Source organism: Diachasma alloeum, unplaced genomic scaffold (assembly GCF_001412515.2).
Source record: "Diachasma alloeum isolate Michigan unplaced genomic scaffold, Dall2.0 Dall_scaffold_00256, whole genome shotgun sequence".
NCBI classification, from domain to species: Eukaryota; Metazoa; Arthropoda; class Insecta; order Hymenoptera; family Braconidae; genus Diachasma; species Diachasma alloeum.
Window position 1 is genome coordinate 2,312,735 of NW_021680401.1, and position 20,186 is coordinate 2,332,920.

Here is a 20,186-nt window from a genome sequence, read left to right on the forward strand (position 1 = left end):
TCAATTTGTCAATTAAATCGCGTGACAAAAAATTGAAAGAAATCATGAATATTCATGGTTGAAATTGTTTAAACTTTGGGAAATCTAATTTTTTTAGGCATTAAATCGATTTCTGGTAAAGTTCTGAATATGAATAAATTTGTTACGATTCCGAACAAATGATTTGTATTGTGGAAAATTGATTATTTATGAATTATTTATAGCAATGCTTGTAATTTACAAAAATTGTTAATTTTCCACTTGTTTCTTTGCTCATTAAAAATCACTCACCGATATCACTTTGTCGCCTACGAGTAGTTTTCCGTCTTTCTGGGCTACCCCACCGTCAGTTATCCTTGAAATGAAGATGGCCTGAAACATGCGTTAACATTTTGAATCTTTGAAAATGTAAATTCGACTAATCGAGAAGGTAATCACTCATGAAATCCGCTCAGAGATGCCCTGAGAGAAAAAAGAAATATTTTCTCAAACAAGTCTTGTTTGAATTGGAAAAATCGCAAGTTAAAAATTACCAAAAAAATAAAATCTAGTGGTGACCATTTGAAGACTGCATTTAGATGATAAATTTTCGTTGCGAAAATAGATTTAGTTCTATAGATTTCTATTGAAATGTTCAATAGAAATTTTTCTACAAATCCTATTTTATTGAGATATTTTTGTCAGAAATTCTGCAAAATTTTAAAATTTCTTCAAATTTTCCAAGTTTTTTTGGTTTGATTTTCGTGATGAAAAGAAAAGACAAATAGAATGATCAAAATTTAGAAAATTTGAGCCAAGAAAATTCTATAGAAACTATTGCAATAGGATAAATTATATAGAAAAACGAATTCTGTTGACGGTTTCTATTGGACATTTCAATAAAATCGGTCAAAAACGATAAATGTCTAAAAATTCGATAGTCCCTAGAAATTGAAAAAAAAAATTTGTAATTTTCAAAATTTTAGAATCGTGAAATAACGTAGAAACTTTTTGGGAGTGATTACCCTCTCCGAACAACTGGAAATTCATTCTTCTTGTGTTTGTCCTACAATAGTTGTGTTCGCTATTGTAATTGGACTTGACATTTATAAAATATGGGTTCTTTGCATGTTATTTGATAACGCATATCCAAATTCAACTCAACAAATGCGAATTTTTAAGAGTTTCATGCGATAATTACGTTCAACTCCACGAAAAAACAGAATAAACTGTTGAAATACTTGGTTTCACACACGAAGAAACGGTATCATATTACCTATAAACATTGATTAAATGTCTTTCATCTGTAACGGCTGCAGTGAATTAGAGAAAATTGAAAATAGTAAACTTACATCTGTATTATCTTTAGCTGGCTGTGAGCCTTTTCCCCCAGCGATACTGAATCCCAAGCCATTTTGATCCCGAATTAAGGTTGTGTGAACGAGAACTGGTACTAATGGCTCCTCTGTTCTCATTGTCGGTAAGGGCTCTGGGATTTTCTTCACCTGCGAAAAGAGAATGCTCGTTTCAACTAATCCTCTTGTCATTTCAAATATCGTCAGAGGAAAAAATTTCATATATGAACCCAGCGAATTGGGTATAAAATTCTATTGGATTTCTGTTGGAAATTCTATTTCTTTTCCACCGATTCTACCGACAAATTTCACCGCTTTGCTGCGGCGTTTTTTCTATTGAAAATGTCCAACAGGAACTATTGTATGGACAAATTAATTAATAAAAAAAATTGATGAAGAAATCAATAAAATATTTGAACTTTATGGAATTTTTTCTATTTAGACATTTTCTACAGAATTCCCTCTTCATAAATTTTTAGAGATTTTTCTACTCAATTTTTCTTCTCCTTTCATTAAAAAACTTGAACGAAATATTTAAAAAATTTGAGTTCAGGAATTTCTACAGAAAACTTCGGAGTTTTTTCTATTGAAAATGACCAACAGGAACTATTGTATGGAAAAGTTGATTAATAAAAATATTGAAGAAAAAAACAAAAAATTTTTTGAAATTATTTTTTTGAGACATTTATTGTAAAAATTCCCCGATTTAAATTCTTTGAGATTTTTCTACTCAATTTTTCTTCTCCTTTCATCAAAGAACTTAAACGGAATACTTAAAAAAATTGAGTACAGGAATTTCTACAGAAAATTACTGAACCCAAAAAATTTCAAAAAATTTACTGATTTCTTCTTCAATATTTTTATCAAGTAATTACATTTTTTCAACTGCAGACAAGCAGCCGAATTTTTCAATTGAATCGGCGAAGAAGTGATAGAATAATTCCGTGGAATTTTTTCCTACGTGATTACAATCATTCAACTGATAAATTTCGTCTTACTTTATTCGCATCACGAGGGAGGCTATCGCCATTCTCAAGATTATGTGACATTGCTGTTGATGAAACATACGATGTAGCACTCGGTGCGCGACTTGTACTTAAGCTCGAGCACAATGAGTCTTTCCTCGTTGATAGCTAATATCAATTAATGAAAGCACAATTATTACATTTACCCCATAAACTTCGTCATCTGAAAAAAGGATCAATCTCCCGGAATTGTCACGAATATTTACCTCTGATGGTGGCACTATCCGCGTAACTTCTCTGAGAATAACAAGTATGAGTACACGACCACATGCCTTCAAAACTTCAACTGCATCATAGTGGTCTACGTCAACTACTGAAACTCCATTTACCGAGATAACTTTGTCACCTACTCGTAAACCAGCTAAATCTGCTGGGCCACCTGATGTCAACAAAGGAAAACATGGATTCAATGGGAAGACATAAAAGTTAATTAAAAAATTTCAAGCGTGGTTAATTGTTGCCCCAGAATGTTTGAACAATATGAAATGCAGTGGTTCAGGCCATTTTAACACCAGCACAACATTTCCTCCATAAAATGACGTTTTGCACACGAGGCAACTTCATATTTCCCATTTTTTTCATTTTTTAAAAATTGAAATTGTGTAGACAAGGACTTAATGCAGAACATCAAACGTATCGAAAAATTAAGGGACTCGGGATTGGGTATTATAAGCCATTTAGCCAAATATACCAGTGAATTTAATTAACGATATCCAAGTACTTTGGCTTTTTTGCTTCTGAATGAAAGCTTTGTAATCGTTGAAATTCAAGTTTTGGATTTTTTGTTATATCGACCCAGTGTGATACGTATGTATCAAAGTTTTTCTCCAATTGTTCGCTAATGAATGGATGGAATTGACTCTTTCTTTTCAAATGTAGGTATTTTGAGCTCTATCAATCCCCATTAATTAAAATTTAATTCATCGATTAGTTTTTTAATTTCCAAATTTTTTCGAAAACCGGTTGTCTCACGATAATTGAAAAAATGTTCTGAATTGATTGAATGATGGCTTTGAAAAATTGTTTGGATATCCTTCTGACCGAGTTCGAAGATGAAGGCGATAGCAATAATCGCTATTTTGATTTATTTGAAAATTTGAGAAAATTTTGTATTTTTTGAAAATCAGAATCCCGGGGATATCTTTGAATATCATGCTTCAAATGAATTCAATCATAGCTCAAAATGTTTGTTTTAATGCCATTAAGTCGAAGTTAAAAGATGATTACGATAGCTATATTGGTTGATTTGATTTTTATGATGATTATCGAAAATTTCGAATTTTTCATGAATTTCCCTGAAAGTGAGCTTTCTGATGGTTTCTTCAAATGTCATGTTTCAAATTCATTCAAGTATGTATAAATAAAAATTTTCTATTAACATTTCAGTAGTGAAGCGGTAAGCCGAGTTAAGTCGATTTTGACTATTAGCCAGTTTTTGTTGAATATCTCGGAATCTAAGAGAGATATCAAAATTTTTCTCATGACTTTTTTTATAACGCTCTATTAGTTCTACAAAAAAGGTCCTGACAAAAATCTTTCTATCTCTTTTAGATTCCGAGATATTCGTCAAAAACTAGCCAATAGTAAAAAACGACTTGACACGGTTTACCGCTTCGCTACTGATTTTATCGAAGGGCTGAAGGGAGAGATAGAACCGTAAAAAAGACAATCGGTTGTATAAAAGAAAGGGATAATAAGAATAATGATGATGATAACATTCAACTAACTTGAAACTCTGACAAAATTAGTTGAAAAGAAATCTTATTCAATTTAATAAAATGAAATAAACAATGAATTACACATGACAGAAGGAAATGATGTGCAAAATACAAGAGCAATTTCCCACGTATTTTTCAAAGTTTTTTTGAGACTCCAAGGCTATGTAAAACCGAATGGCAATTGGAAAACATTTCAGATCATCAAGATAAAAAAAACAATCAAGTTCGAAAAATAATACACGCGGGTCTTAAATGGAATAAACAATAAACTATGCAAATCAACTTACCTTCAGTCACTCTTGAAATGAAAATTCCTTCGTCGTCACCTTTGAACGGCGTCGATCCAATGCCCCCAGCTATCGACAATCCCAAGCCTCCAGTTGTCCTTTCTATATGAATTTCATACTGCTCTTCGCGTACCTCCAACGTCGGTTCAACGTCTGACGTAGCCCCTTCTTTAAAATAAAAAAAAATCAAAAACTTGAAATACTGACAGGACAAATCACTTCATTCAACATGATCATCATCAACTGAATTCAGCTATCGTAACTAATTAATCCTCTGCGTTTCACCTCTCCCTGTCCTCGTCTTTCTCTTCCTCACAAAAAGTCTAAATCTTCTCGACATTTTAAGAATAGAAAAGTCCCTCGGAAAAATGACTATCGAGGCTTCAATGATATTCTACAAAACCGAATACAATCGCGATGAATGCAAAGACGTACTATAGAAGGCTGGCGGTGCCATTATGGATTGGAGATAATGCATCAGTGATAAGGTATGAGTAAGGTAATCGTATCTTATCATCTCCCCTTTTAAAGTGAACTCAATGAAAACAAAAAATGTGGGTTAGCAGTTCATTTTATCAAGTGAACATCCGCACCAAGCCCTAATATCACAACAGTTTAATTATGAAATTGTATTTTAAACCTCCGCAGGACTTACCTTGACTGTGCATATCGTAATTATCGACGGATTCTATTGGAAGACTGACTGAAGCCGACGTATCCTCACTTTTCTTCATCAGTGCCTGCGCAAAAATAAATGATCAATTTCTTCATCACGCTGACACCCCATTCAGCACGAAAATTAATATATGCACAAGGGTGAATCGTCCAGTGATGTTCGAATAACAGATTCGAGAAAACAGGGACCATTTTTTTTAAACTTAAGGGGAGACTACTGTGAGTTTTAAAAGTCGTGGGTTATTCGAGTGAGACTTTTTATACGTTGAAGATCGATTATATATATAATCCACCCGGGACTTAACGAGAGAAGAAATTCTTAGTTTTTAGAAAAAATGGGAACATTATTTTATTTTAGGAAAGAGGTTCACGAATTTTCTGAACCTTTCCGTTTCCTGAATCCTATTCATTCGAAACCTGGCCGATTCACCCCAATCAACGAGTTTTATAAACGTGATAAAGTTGGTATAACAATAAAACTCCACCTAAATAACTTCACATCCATATAAACAGAAAACGAAGCCTGAAAAATCCTTTGTCTACAGAGGTATTCTTTACAGAACCTGAGTGAATGGTGATTGAGTAAGCGATTCTCACTGATGAGCCATAAAGAAAAAAAAAATGTAAAACACTTTTTCCAGCGTAACAATCTCTGAAACAATTGAGTCGTGAAACAATTTCTGCCGGATGAATAGCCCATTTTCCGTAAAAACAATAACCACCAGTGAACGAACAAAAAAACAGTGATGTTATTCACAGAAATAACGAATCATTACGAGAAGATGAAAAATTACGACGACGAAATATCAGAAGAAAATCTAAAGATGATGCAAAGCATGAAAAAAAAGAACAGAGACCATTGATAAAAGCTACATTAGTGGTGATTAAAAGTACTCAAGGTATCCAAAAGACACGGCATTTAGTGACTACGCACATTCCCAAATGTTACATTTGCTCTAAAAGAACAACAACCAGAACCTCATAAGCATTAATTAGTAACACTAACAAAAATAACGATGTTATTAACAAAAACAAGTGCCACTTATTACTCGAGTGTTCACCGATTGCCAGGCATCGATCCATTGAAACAACTAATTCCTCCAATGCAATGAAAATTTTCAAAAAAAAACTCCCTCCGAGAATAAAACAAAATGATGGAATCGCTCATATGCTTTACCAAATGGCTGACCTGTGCGATGATTGAAGCAACTTTATCCTTGTCAATCGAGTCATGTACTCGCTTGTTTTTCAGATGGTGAGGGGTGTCACGGCGATGCAGCCTGTTTGGCTTACCCGTTTCACCCCCAACCTCACAATCTGCCTCTTCGGATATCGTAAATTCAACGTGTCTCTGCGTATCGTCACACTGAGAATCATCGTCATCCCTACCCCGGAATTCCGACACCGATCCCTTCATCTCAGCATCCTGAAACAGGATTTCCATTTTTTCCCCGGTGGTGCTTTCTTCTCTTTCTTCCTCAAGCTTATTTATTCCCTTATCATCAGTTCTTCTTTGATCAAATTCATTTCCCTGACTCATCACCAATTGTACTTTGCACGAAGAGAAAAATCGTCATGATATCACCAAAATCATTTCAGTAGCGAAGCGGTAAAAACCGGTTTAAGTCGACTCAGCCCTCAGCGGAGATTTCGAGGAATAGCTCCGAATCTAAGGAAGATAGCGAAATTTTCGTAATCACCTTTTGTGTGGAGCGAATTGAGGGCTATCAAAAAGGTTATAATAAAAAATTTGCTATCCCCCTTGGATTTTGAGATATTCATTGAAAACTGGGCAACAGTTAAAATCGACATAAACCGGTTTACCGCTTCGCTACTGATTTCTTGAGCGAAAAACATCGCATAAGTATTTGAGCAATTTATGGTAGGTTTCAGACAAGAAATCGATGCTCTTCGGGCTAAGGAGGAAGTTACGGAATGAAAAGATGATGTTTTTCTCCGAAATGAGATAATATTCCTTTAAACAGAAGAATAGTTTGACAGAAGGAAAAAAAGATAGTTTCCCTTCGAACTTGAGGCGATTGAGCGTAAGCGACGGTTGTATTTTTTAATATCTAGAAGAGGTTTTCTCGGCATAAACTCTCTATTCATTCAATATGAAATTCTCTGATTCATGATTCACTAAATCGAAGCTTTTAATATTTTTAGTCATTTTCTCATCTTCTGATACGAAAAAAAACCGATTTCTTGTGGCAAGAAATTCTCATTTTATCATGAAATGTTGACGTTCAAGTCACACTTCATCAAAATCTGACATTGTCGGACACATTATCCGGAATTCTTATCCGAAGAAATTTATCCTCAAGACAGTAGCGAAGCGGTAAAGCGGAATAATCCGTTTTATTTCGTTCCGAGAAAGGCATTAAATGTGGACGTCCGCATGAAAAGGGACCACTTTGTCGATATGGTGTTATGTATACTCTGATAATATTGATTAAATTCCGCACATTTTGAGCCCAAAATGATCTTCATAGGGTCAAAAATGACGTCATTGGAGAAGATGGAAAAAACACCTTAACATTGGTGTAAATGGGAGTTGCTGACACAAAAACGTGAATATCTCGGAAACTAGAATCGACAAAGTGGTCCCATTTCATGTGGACGTCCACAAATATATTTTGAAGCTAAAATCGTTCATGCGGCGGATGCATCATACCCTCAACAGTCGATTTCAGTGAAAAACTCATTTTCGAAAAATCGGCTCAACCCAGTTTACCGCTTCGCTACTGAGGAGATGAGATATTTGGCGCAAGAAGTTCGTTTTGTGATACTACGACGATATTTCTTTCAGTGTAGGAATCTCCAAAAACATCCTGATTAATTCCCGAGCCTACAAGACCCTTTCATGATGGCTGAACCCCTAACTACTTAGACAATGTTTCAAAATTCTAGAATTTTCTATCATCATCGTCCAAGAGTCGACGTCAACACAAATTGCATCGCAGTAAGTCGTGTCCCCTAAGTGACACGCTAATTTCAATACTGTTTGAAATTTCATAAGCCTCCTTCAAACCCGAAATCGCTTGTGGCCCTCAAATGATTCACGAGAATGCACCGCCATTACTCGACTTGTTTCAGTGAGAAACTAGTCATTTCGTTGATTGTTATAAACGTTATTTATATCCATGAAACTTACTGATGTGTGGAATTGTGGCTCTGGCGTCGGTTGAGAAGGCGTTTGATCTCTCTCATCAGGTATCTGCTCCACTGAGCCATCGTTCACCGTTTCCGTTTGACAGGCCGTAACTTCCTCGTGCGTAGTATTATGATATGCTGGCTCTGGCTGTTCCACCATATCCTGAGACTCCTCGTGCGAATTGTCAAACTCAGTTTTATCAAGACCAAATGTTTGCGACACGTCCTAGCGAGTTTGAAGTTTGAAATTTTCAATGAACATTGATTGGACATGCGACAGTGGTTAATGAAGTTTGTTTGAGTAGATTTTCGAGTTTGGAAATTCAATTTGAAAGTACCTGCTCGTCGGTGGAGCCTGATCTGCTGTCGTTCTTTCCTTTGCTGAATAATTTGTGGGCTTTTGCCTTCAGCTCCTTTGGGTGGGGAGTGTTTTGCCTCACGAAGGGGGTCTGAAAAGAAAAACATACTGTCAGGCGTGGACAGGGGGCAGAGCAATCCTCACTAATTGTTGCTGAGAACAATGAGATTTTAGGGTACTTACGGTGTGGTATGCACTTTCAACCAATATAAATATACTACTTTCAAAAGTTCAGTATTAGTAGAAATAAAAGAGGGGTAGAAAAATTAAAAGCAAAGTTAGGGGTGGAAAATTTAATGATTAGTTGAGAAAATTCGTTTCTGAGAAAATAAAATAACAATAAAATTAAGGATGTTCGACACCCTTTTAGCCAAAATTTACGTTGTTTTCATTTTTCTAGCAAATTATCGATGGGAGTGACGTGAAAAAATATAACGATTTTGTCGTTTGTCATTCTTTAATGGCTCACGAAGTTGCGTAGTGGTGCGATAATTTTCATGCGTTTTTTCTACAGTTTTGTGATTCTTTTTAAAAGTTTAGAGAAAACGCAGGAAAATGTTCGCATCACCTTAAAATTTCGTCAGTCATTAGATAATGACAAAACGCAAAAACGTTATATTGTTTCACGTCAATTCCATCATAAGTTTGCTAGAAAAATTTTAAAAACGTCAATTTTGCCAGAAAGGGTGTAGAACATCCTTAAATATATACATAAAATTTTGCAAGGTTTTATCAAATGCAACTGTAGTGGAGAGTTGGATAAGAATTTCCCACATTGTGTCTTCAAGATTTATTTTTTACAAGTTTTCTTTGTTCTCTGGGGGAAAGTGGGGTAAATGAAATAGAGAAAAAAAATTATTTTTATCAACTTGTTTTTATTATTGGGAGTACTGATGAGAATACCAATTTTCCATTCAATAGAATGAAAAATTATTGAGTAGTTTTGACGGGAGATCTTGTCAATGGATTAATTAAGAAGAAAATGAAACAGCAAAATTCAAAGTCCAGAGGAAGGCCCTGGGGGAGAGCCAGAGGGGGAAAAAGGAAAATGTGATGCCGAATTTCAATGGAATGAAAAAAGAAAAGTGTAATCGCCCTAATCTAATCAATTGAATTACAGATGAAATATTTCATATTACTTGAAAAGAGAGCTGTGGATAAAATTAGTGAAAATTATTAATATTGTCGTCTCGATATAAGAAATATATGAAAAACCTTCGGGAGTTTCGAATGAGGAGAGAACATAGACTCAGCGATGACGAGGTCTTAGTTTGGCTGCTGGAGAGTTAGGGGACAAGCTGACTAGTGGACGTTGAGATCGAGATCTAACAGGGGAGTGGGATTCATCTGTGGAGGTAGTCGATACGCTATACAGGGGTTTCGAATATCAGTGATTTTTTCGCACCGCATGTTCTTTTCTACCGAATAGAAAATTATTATTCTCATCAGTACTCCCAATAATAAAAAGAGTTGATAAAAAAAAATTGTTTTGCACTGTATCATGTGGCCCCACTCTCCCCTAACTCTACACTCATATTATCAATTTTCGAATCTGCCTGTTCCATGCAACAAATGCAGTGAAAGAAGCTACAACAACGTGATTGTGAATAGGCTGAGGAAGTTGGTAGAAGCAGATTGCTCACCTCCTTGTCCGCCTCAGGTGCATCATCAGTAAATTTGACAGAGTGCGTTCTCGACGCCTCCTTCTCCTGCCAATTTTCATCGTCACTGCTGCCTAATTCTCGCATTTCACCGCCTGGAACGACTCCCCTTATGCCAGCCAGCATTCCAAGGCGTCCCGGTTCTGCGAAACAGAAAATGTAAAATTGAGGAGTGAAATAGCAGCAAATTGAATAATCGTTTTTCCCATTCTGTTTGGGTAGAGAGCTCTGGTGAAGATGTAAAATAAATACCATGTGGACCGCTGGTATGATACTCCAATTGAGGCAAGAGGAAACACGTCAATACCTCTTGGCCAGTCTCCTCATCTACATCTGTTTGGAAAGTCAACATTGGTTGTGCCTGATTTTCACTCAACCATACTGCTTTTAAATTCAAATTGATCAATGTGTATGGCAAATACTGCAATCTGAAAAATAATAATTTCATGATTTCCGGGTTGGTTTTCAGAGATCTTACAGATCGGGATGTAAAATCCAATGAAAATAGTGATATATTTGAGATCATGAAGATGGAAAGACAATCGAGTCGAAAAATAATCCATCCAGACCTTAAAATCATCACAAATAAAACTGTAGTAATTAAAAGAACGTGAGTCGATATGTCGTAGTTGAAATAAGATACATTGAAATGTCGCAGTTGAAATGCTGTAGTTGAACGTCACGATGGAAATGTCATCTAGTTGAAAAAAAAAACGTACCACCCCTATACCTCGAACAGACAATGAGCTGGGGGTTCTAATTTTGCTCATTGTCTTTATCCCGTTGTATTCCCACACAAAAAAAACGATAAGGGAAGGTCAACCCCTGGTTAGCGTATTTGACCCCCTTTTTATATACAGTTTTATGAGGAGATGTCGATGTACAGAACAGTATATATAAAAATCAAAATAAAATAAAAAATTAAAAAATGAAATAGAACGCAAAAAGTAAAAGAGAAACGAAGAAGATGGAGAGGATTATGCCGATTCCGAATGAATCATTCAACAATTAAATTCTCATTGTGAAAAACTTTGTCGACACCATTCATGTTTCCCGTCATTATTATTGAGATAAAAATTAATGAAAGTGAGAAACGATAAGGTTTTACTATTTTAGCACCCATGGAAAAAAGACAGGGCGAGCCCTGTCCTAGTTTATAAAAAAATTCAAAATTTTGAGATAAAATTCTAGCAATTACCTATTTCCAGAGACATCGAGCACGTGTAATGCTGTGCACTGACCAACTTCCGGCGGGAGGTACTGAAGTTTGTTGTCCCGAAGAGATAAAACCCCTAAATTCGTTAAATTACCTGGAGAGTAAAGAAAAAATTGTCATTCCACTAACTCGCAAATCTGTGATTCGTACAAAGAAAAATATAAATAATTTTTACTTACCTATTTCAGTCGGCAATGACTGCAAACTGTTGCGATCCACATTTAAGTTATTCAAATTCAATAAATTTCCAATGGAAATTGGTAATTCAAATAAAAAATTTTCTGTTAGAATAAGCTCCTGCATATTTTCACAATTACCAATACAAGAATTCAATACTGATAGCCTATTTTGATCGACTTTTAATATCGTCAATTTTCTAAGCTCTCCAAGACCATCTGGTAATTTTTCGATTACATTCTGGGATAAATGTAAATCGGTTAGTGATTCAAGACCCCCTATTTCTTCCGGCAAATCCTCGAGACGATTTTCGGATACGTCCAGACACGCCAGAGTCTTCAATTCACCTATTTCGGGTGGCAAGTGTTGAAGTTGATTGTGATCTAGCCACAGCTCTTGGAGGGCTGGTAATTTGCCTATGTGCGGTGGCTACAAAAAATAGGACGTCCAGGGATCAATATAATATCAGTGCTTGTGGTGCACTGGAGAGTGAATTTATCGATGAGATAATTACCAATTCCTCGATTTCATTGTCACCCAAATCGAGCCTTTCTAATTTCGATAGTTGCGAGAGAGATTCAGGCAAGGACTTTATCAGATTCTCTCTCAATTCGAGGGACTGTAGTGCTTCTAAACTGTAAGTCATGTTAATTGAGAATTTTCGTATGATCGAAATTAAATGGAGGTGGATTTAGTGAGTATTAACTAGAAAAAAAACTTAGTTTGAGAATTGAAAATTTCTATTTTAGCGTGCTGAAAGTCTTAACTTGAAACTTTCAAATGTGAAGTTGAGACATTCGAAAGTCTTCAATTGAGACTTTCGAAAATGTCAAGTTGAGAGTTTCAAAACGCAATTAATGATGTTCAAGTTGCAATTTAAGATTATCGAAAGTCTTAATTCAGACTTTCATAAGTCTCAATTTGAGATCGTAAGTCTCAAATTGAAATTTGTTCTTTTGAGTGATGATATTACTATATTAGGTTTACCTTCCAAAGTCTGGGGGTAAATTCGTAAGAGACATATCATTGAGGCCAAGAACTGTAAGGTTTCGCAGTTTCACGAAACCCGCTGGTAGCCTGTAAAATCATTCAAGTTTGTCGTCATATTCACGAACACAGAAGCAATATTTGTTAGAAAACCATTGAAAATTGACAAGATTTTCTTTTCCACACGCAGAATTAATATTTTTATTTCACATATTGTCATCTTAAAATGCTGTCCCACAGGCAATATCGTGAAGCAGATTTCGCAATTAATTTGAATTCAATAGTGAATTTTGAAGAACGAGAATCTTTATTAATAAATAATGGAAATTCTTTAGAACTTCCGGTGAATTCTGTTTTCCACGAATTGATAATTGATTGGTCATTCATTATTCATTAAAGACGAATTCTGAACATTAATGTCCCACGAATAAACGAATTTCTCAATAACTCCTTATCGGAAAGCATATTTTTAAGTCCCTCATACATAAAGAAAGATTTCCTTTCGTTTGTTCCTCCTAAAATGTTCATAAATAATGGAGGACTGCAGTGGTAACAGTCGAATTTTGATCGGGCAACATCGCACGCTTCGGCTAGTAGTGGGGTTGTAACAGTGAGATGAATGTTTGTGTGTGTTATACGTGTTCATATGCTTCCAGCACTGAATTAAAATTTTTTTTAGAGGAATTCGAAAATCAATCGAAGATATCACGCCTATATGGCCCGGTCCCCTACTTGTTCTCGCCGGCGATAGATTCTCCATAGTCTAAAGTAAATGGCTTGTGGTTTTCTTTCAATATCTTGAGTGTCTAACCCATGCAACATCTCGATCAAAGTTCACACGGTCACGTTTCTCCCCTAAGCGTAATGTTACAAGAAGTGATTATCAGAAATTCATTTCTCACTAGGATGGCCCGATGGAAGGCTTAAGATTATTACTAACGTGTGGCTCAAATATGAACCTGGAATATGAGACAATATCAAAATTATGGTGAATAATGTGGGTTTTGGCTAAACATCCTTAATAGAGAAGCAATTTTAAAAAAATCGCAGAAATTTTCCATCGAATACTTCTGGTACTCGAAAAAACGGTGTGATTCCCCCTTGATGAACCGCAAAGCAAACGTTTTCTCTCGATTCCCAGTCACCTGGCGAACAATCAGGTTCCCCATACCCACGTCAGGTTTAAAAATAGTTTACCCATAAGATTACGAATGATAAATCGACGTACGATTCTCATACTGCGGTGCATGCATGCATACGATTCAGACGTTTCCTCTCACTTAACATTATTCCAACGATATACAACTGCATCTAATCTCAAAATGATAGTTCACTACTGAATAATCCATAAGATTATCGACTGTTGTTTCGTAAACACTGACCTGGGTATTGGATTACTGCTGAAATCCGCCACCTGTAGGGCGCGTAAATTTCTGATGTTCTCAGGAATGTCTGGTATGTCTGGAAAGAAAAATATAAAAAAACATTATTGAACTGAAGGACGGTCAATTATTGTGGTAGTGATGTAACCAGCATTGAGACGCACTCTTGCGCACGGAAATAATGACAAACACCTGGTTGTTACTCTCGCGTAGTTTTTCATCGTTCAATGTCGAAAAGGCGTAAACAATTGTATTTCCATCTGTGAATGTTAGCGTTGTGAAGCTGTCGTTATTTTTCAACACGGAGTAGTTAAATATTTCTGGTGCAATGAGGGGAGGACAAAATTGAATAAGTATATGTTGTTTGTGTTAAACAAAATAACTTGTACTCTTTTGATGATTACGAATTGCTTCACTTGAGGAGAAAGTTACTGAGGATGCACTTTTCAGTTCAATTATTATGTGAAAATTCAGAAAAATCAGGAAAATTCAGGGGAGAATTGACAATTCATGTCATTTTGTTTCTGAGTATTTATGTTCCACTGAAAATTCATCAAGTTGTGAAATTTCCATCTCACTGCCACTGAAATCTCATGAATTTCCGTGAATTCTACTTAAAACTTGAAATTTCATAACCATTTTTTCCCTAAATCCGATTCAATGTCATTTTCATGAGATTTACTGTAATATTTTCCATGAAATTAAGAAAAATTTCTAACAGTGTGAATTTTTTTACAAAAACATTTCGTAATATTCAATGAAATTGCAATCTTCAGATCCACATGACAATGAATATTACTAAAAATTGTGAAATTTCAGGCAACTGATGTTTCGAAGTTTACTTTATTGAAAATTCGATTGAATGTAATGTTTGATTTTCATAATGAGGTTGAGAATCAAGCTGTCAATGAAATATCAATTATGGCTCACCATCACGAAGACATTGATTTAGTTAAATTTTCAAGACCAATAGAAAATTTCATGAACGTATTGATCATAAATTGAATTCCAATCCCCAACATTGAAAATTTGAAAACACATTCCTTAAATTCGACAAAATTTCCAAACAGAAGTCACAAGATAATGCTCTAGTGACCTCGAGACCTTGCATTCTACAAATCATTTTCTATTCCATGGAGACTCAGTAATCATCAGCTTGCGAATTTTTTGCTGGAAGTAAGACTCGTCTAGGAATATTTTTCACTTTTTTTTTTATCAATGAATGCTTGTATTCCCATAATCTCAGGGAAAAATACTGACAACACACAGTTTAGAGAATCCGCGGTCATCACTATTGGTCAATTTTCTATTAGCAATGTGATGAATTCGTGATGAACCGAATCCTAAGAGAAGCTTATGTTTTTTCCAATAAATAAAATCAATCTCACGCATGTACGAACAGTATGAACGATTGGAATGTCTAAAGGTTTGAAATTGAATGTGGTCTCTGCCATATGCAGTAACACAGATAGTTGTCCCTGATCCCACCTTATAGGTCGCGACGGAACACTTTCATCGGAGCTGCTCGCGGGAAGATACCCGCATCCATAGTTCGATAACAGTTTCGTCCGATCCGCACTATAATTTGGATATTTTCAACATCTTTTCATCAGTATAATCCAAATTACATTTTGCAACATATTAGTATCTTTTAGACAGCTTCTTTTCTTAAATCAGTAGCGAAGTGGTAAAATGGTTCAAATAGACTTGTCTCCCAGTTGAGTTTTTGACGAATATTTCCGAATCTAAGGGAGATAGCCAAATTTTTGTAATTACCTTTTTCGTAGCTCTAAATTCGCGCTCGAAAAAAGGTTATAATAAAAATTTTGTTATCTCCCTTAGATTCCGAGATATTCATGGAAAACTGACCAATAGTCAAGATTAACTTGTACCGTTTTACCACCTCGCTACTGAAATAAATAAGGGAACTTGCTTCAGAACAGAGAATTACTGCTTGAATGCACAAAGCTCCTGGAAATTTCAACTCCAACGATTCCATTGTCAACGAAAACGCGGCTTCCATACACTCGATGATACCGCGAATAGTGCGAGAATTCGCAAATCTGATTTGATCGGTTCGCAGAGGGAAAAACGGAATGTTATGGGTCAGTGATACTCAACCTGTCGAGAATGTCTAATTGAATATAATTGCCCTCATTTGCTTGGCGTTGCCCCGAGACAATGGCCTATTAATCACAGCAGGGTGATCACTCCAAAAAACGAAGATGAGAAAGAGAAAGTTGCAGTGATAGAGGGAGATAATGATATGGATTACTGAGGTTCACGGCTGCACACTGGTAGAATTTTTTTAAATTTCGTGAAAAATATTATGATAAATTCCATGAGAGTGGCTTTGACTCGAATTCAGGGAAAAAATGGTTCTGAAAATTCAAGTTTTAAGTAGAATTCACGGAAATTCATGAGTTCTCAAAGGGAGTGGGAGGTGAAAGACAGTTTAGTCAACCTTCACCTTGAATTCTGCTCTTTCTAAGTTCGCGGTGGTGGGTCAGATCGTTGGCACAACACGGTATCCTCGGTGTTTGGTCGCGGTCTCCCACGATCCAAAAATAAAACCATTTTGGGTGTGTTGGATCACTCGCCGGCTAAAACGGTACTCGCGAATTAAATACAACCACGTAGGTAATAATAGAATGCAACTTCAACTTCTTTGTACTCGAGAGATGAAAATAATATTCTTGTTGAATTCCTACTTTATTCAATTTTTAATTGAATTTTTTCCATTTCATTATTCGATAATTGACGTTAAAGTAAGGGAGAGTGGGGCAAAATTTGTTAATTAACTATTTCTTTTATTAATTTTCGTTTATTAACTGTTCAGTAGAATGGAAAATTATTGAGAAGTTTTGACGGAAGAAGATCTTGTCAATGAATTAATTGAAAAGAAAATGAAACAGCAAAATCCAAAGTCCAGAGGAAGGCCCAGGGGAGACCCAGAGGGGGAAAAAGGGAAATGTGATGCTGAATTTCAATGGAATGAAAAAAGAAAAGTGTAATCGCCCTAATCTAATCAATTGAATTACAGATGAAATATTTCATATTACTTGAAAAGAGAGCTGTGGATAAAATTAGTGAAAATTATTAATATTGTCGTCTCGATATAAGAAATATATGAAAAACCTTCGGGAGTTTCGAATGAGGAGAGAACATAGACTCAGCGATGACGAGGTCTTAGTTTGGCTGCTGGAGAGTCAGGGGACAAGCTGACTAGTGGACGTTGAGATCGAGATCTAACAGGGGAGTGGGATTCATCTGTGGAGGTAGTCGATACGCTATACAAGGGTTTCTAATATCAGTGATTTTTTCGCACCGCATGTTCCTTTCTACCGAATAGAAAATTATTATTCTCATCAGTACTCCCAATAATAAAAAGAGTTGATAAAAAAAAATTGTTTTGCACTGTATCATGTGGCCCCACTCTCCCCTAACTCTACACTCATATTATCAATTTTCGAATCTGCCTGTTCCATGCAACAAATGCAGTGAAAGAAGCTACAACAACGTGATTGTGAATAGTCTGAGGAAGTTGGTAGGAGCAGATTGCTCATCTCCTTGTCCTCCTTATATCAGTGATTTTTTCGCACCGCATGTTCCTTTCTACCGAATAGAAAATTATTATTCTCATCAGTACTCCCAATAATAAAAAGAGTTGATAAAAAAAAATTGTTTTGCACTGTATCATGTGGCCCCACTCTCCCCTAACTCTACACTCATATTATCAATTTTCGAATCTGCCTGTTCCATGCAACAAATGCAGTGAAAGAAGCTACAACAACGTGATTGTGAATAGTCTGAGGAAGTTGGTAGGAGCAGATTGCTCATCTCCTTGTCCTCCTTGTATCAGTGATTTTTTCGCACCGCATGTTCCTTTCTACCGAATAGAAAATTATTATTCTCATCAGTACTCCCAATAATAAAAGTAGTTGATAAAAAATTGTTTTTCGCTTGAATTCCGTCAAATAGTCGTTTTCGGCTGTCTCATTTTGCTCCATGTGTCATTTTAAATGCATTTCAAAGCCTGCCAAATCTATCTTATTAATGAAAAGAAGATTGAAAAATGATAAATTCAAAATGCTCCGGTGAACTTGCATGACGAATGGGTCTACCTCAGATTTTTTTCTCCGACTAAAACGCGTGGTACAATGAGCAAGAGGGAGATGATTGTCATCGCATACACGCTTTTACAGTTAACATAATGACGATCATGTGCGGCTACGGTGACGGAACGATATTCCGCCAGGAAGTCAGCGTCCAGAAGTGACATCGCCATTGCTCTTGATGACAAGGTTGTAGCAAGAGCATAATAAAAGAAGAAAAAGAATTGAATATGATGGAACAGAGTGAAAAACCGATACTAAATATTAGCTCGAGGTAATCGATAGCACAAGTGTCTCATGATACACATATTATTGAATTAAATCCCCCCCAAGAGGCTTGCCAAAGTGGAATAGAAACTGTTGTCATACTGGAACTGAGCGGTATCGGATCGATAATCATGGTTAATTCCAATTTAGTCCTTAGTGACGAAGGGAGTGGTCTCTGACAGTCTGTCTTTTGAAGTTCTATCTAGCTCTTTCTCACCCATGAATAATGCAGAAGTATATTGAAATATATTCTCAAGTGATTCAGGAGGAACAGAAAATTCGCTGAAACACCCTTTGATTGAAATGATTTTGATTATTTGTTTTCTTTTATAAAAAAATGACAAAAAATTTACCAAAATTTCGCTGATTGCTTCAATACAATTTTATTCTTGACTAGGAGGCTACGCGCCCTGCTCGCTCCGCTCGCCAATCCCCATATGACCTCCATGGTCCTTATTCTGACCATTGCGACCCTTAATCCGACCCTCGTGACCCTCATTGTACCCTTCGTCACCCTTAATTTTGGAAGCTTAATTTCGGGTACCAAATTTTCATCACCAAAAATCGATTTGAATTTTTATAATACAGAGAGAATGTAGAGACCCTTATTTTGACCCTTGTGACCCTTATTTGTATTCTTAATTCTGACCCTTAATTTAGCAGTCTCAATTTCAAATTACATTGAATTTTCAATTAATTGCAAAAGGAATAATACATTTACCGGAATTTCCCTAAATTTCACCAATTTTCAGGGAATAATTATTATGTATTTATCGAGAATGAACAGAAAGTCAAAAAAATCCAAAAGTCAACCGTCAATACAAAAATCAATGTAATATTTATAATGATCTCAAAGAGTAGGATCAAACTCAAAATGTGTCAACATTTCAAAAAAGTCAAGAACATCAAAAAAATCCAAAAAGTCGAGAAAAACGCCTCCGGCTCGCTCCGCTCGCCAATCCCCACATGACCCACGTATGACCCCCATATGATCCCATGATCCTTATTCTGACCCTTGCGACCCTTAATCCAACCCTCGTGACCCTCATTGTACCCTTCGTCACCCTTAATTTTGGAAGCTTAATTTCGGGTACCAAATTTTCATCACCAAAAGTCGATTTGGATTTTTAAAATACAGAGAGAATGTAGAGACCCTTATTTTGACCCTTAATTTTGCAGTCTCGATTTCAAATAACATTGAATTTTCAATTAATTGCAAAAGGAATAATATATTTACCGGAATTTCCCCAATTTTCAAGGAATAATTATTATGTATTTATCGAGAATGAACAGAAAGTCAAAAAAAAATCCAAAAGTCAACCGTCAATTCAAAAATCAATATAATATTTATCATGATCTCAAAGAGGGGGATCGAACTCAAAATGTGTCAACATTTCAAAAAACCCAGGAACATCAAAAAAATCCAAAAAGTCGAGAAAAGTCAAAATTTTTTTAACGAAACACCAAAGTTCTGACACAAAATACACAGGACGCAAGTTCAAATTGTGTCAGAACTTCAGTAAACGAGTGAGAATAGTCGAGAGGGTTGCATTCACGCACGGTATTGCTGTCAGTGGAGCTAAGTTCGTGTCGTATTCGCGTGGCACCTGTTGCCAGCCTATCTGCGATGCTCTATATGAATATCTAACTGAGTGCAGCTCATCGTCTCGTGATAGTGCTGAGTGTGAGATTGGACTGCAAACTGGCAGACGTGTCTTCCACATATTCCCATACGCTTTGAGCATTTCATCACCGAGGGCAGGCAATCGAGACCTGTTGCCTTGCATATTCATTCTGTTCCGGCTTATCCTCTGGCTAGAGAGGAGGGTTGAGGGTTGAGGGGGGGGGGGGG

The 20,186-nt window shown here is 36.0% G+C and overlaps 1 protein-coding gene across 10 annotated transcripts in view; it reads right to left on the reverse strand.

Moving 5' to 3' along the window:
• The window catches only part of LOC107037598 (protein lap4), a gene marked incomplete at its 5' end in the record, with an annotated part of 38,876 nt that extends 24,845 nt beyond the window's left edge, over positions 1 to 14,031 (reverse strand). For 8 of the 10 annotated variants that reach the window (XR_001460855.1, XR_001460857.1, XR_001460856.1 and 5 more), the window contains 16 exon segments: positions 271 to 351; positions 1,311 to 1,463; positions 2,312 to 2,446; positions 2,545 to 2,717; positions 4,344 to 4,511; positions 4,999 to 5,083; positions 6,196 to 6,444; positions 8,173 to 8,397; positions 8,510 to 8,620; positions 10,173 to 10,333; positions 10,443 to 10,618; positions 11,389 to 11,500; positions 11,586 to 12,012; positions 12,098 to 12,218; positions 12,571 to 12,660; positions 13,953 to 14,031. Coding sequence is in view for 7 of the 10 variants with exons in the window: in XM_015256226.1 (XP_015111712.1) it covers positions 271 to 351; positions 1,311 to 1,463; positions 2,312 to 2,446; positions 2,545 to 2,717; positions 4,344 to 4,511; positions 4,999 to 5,083; positions 6,196 to 6,444; positions 8,173 to 8,397; positions 8,510 to 8,620; positions 10,173 to 10,333; positions 10,443 to 10,618; positions 11,389 to 11,500; positions 11,586 to 12,012; positions 12,098 to 12,218; positions 12,571 to 12,660; positions 13,953 to 14,031 (2,546 nt within the window). 10 annotated transcript variants of the gene reach the window in all.
• Positions 14,032 to 20,186: the final 6,155 nt, after the last annotated feature.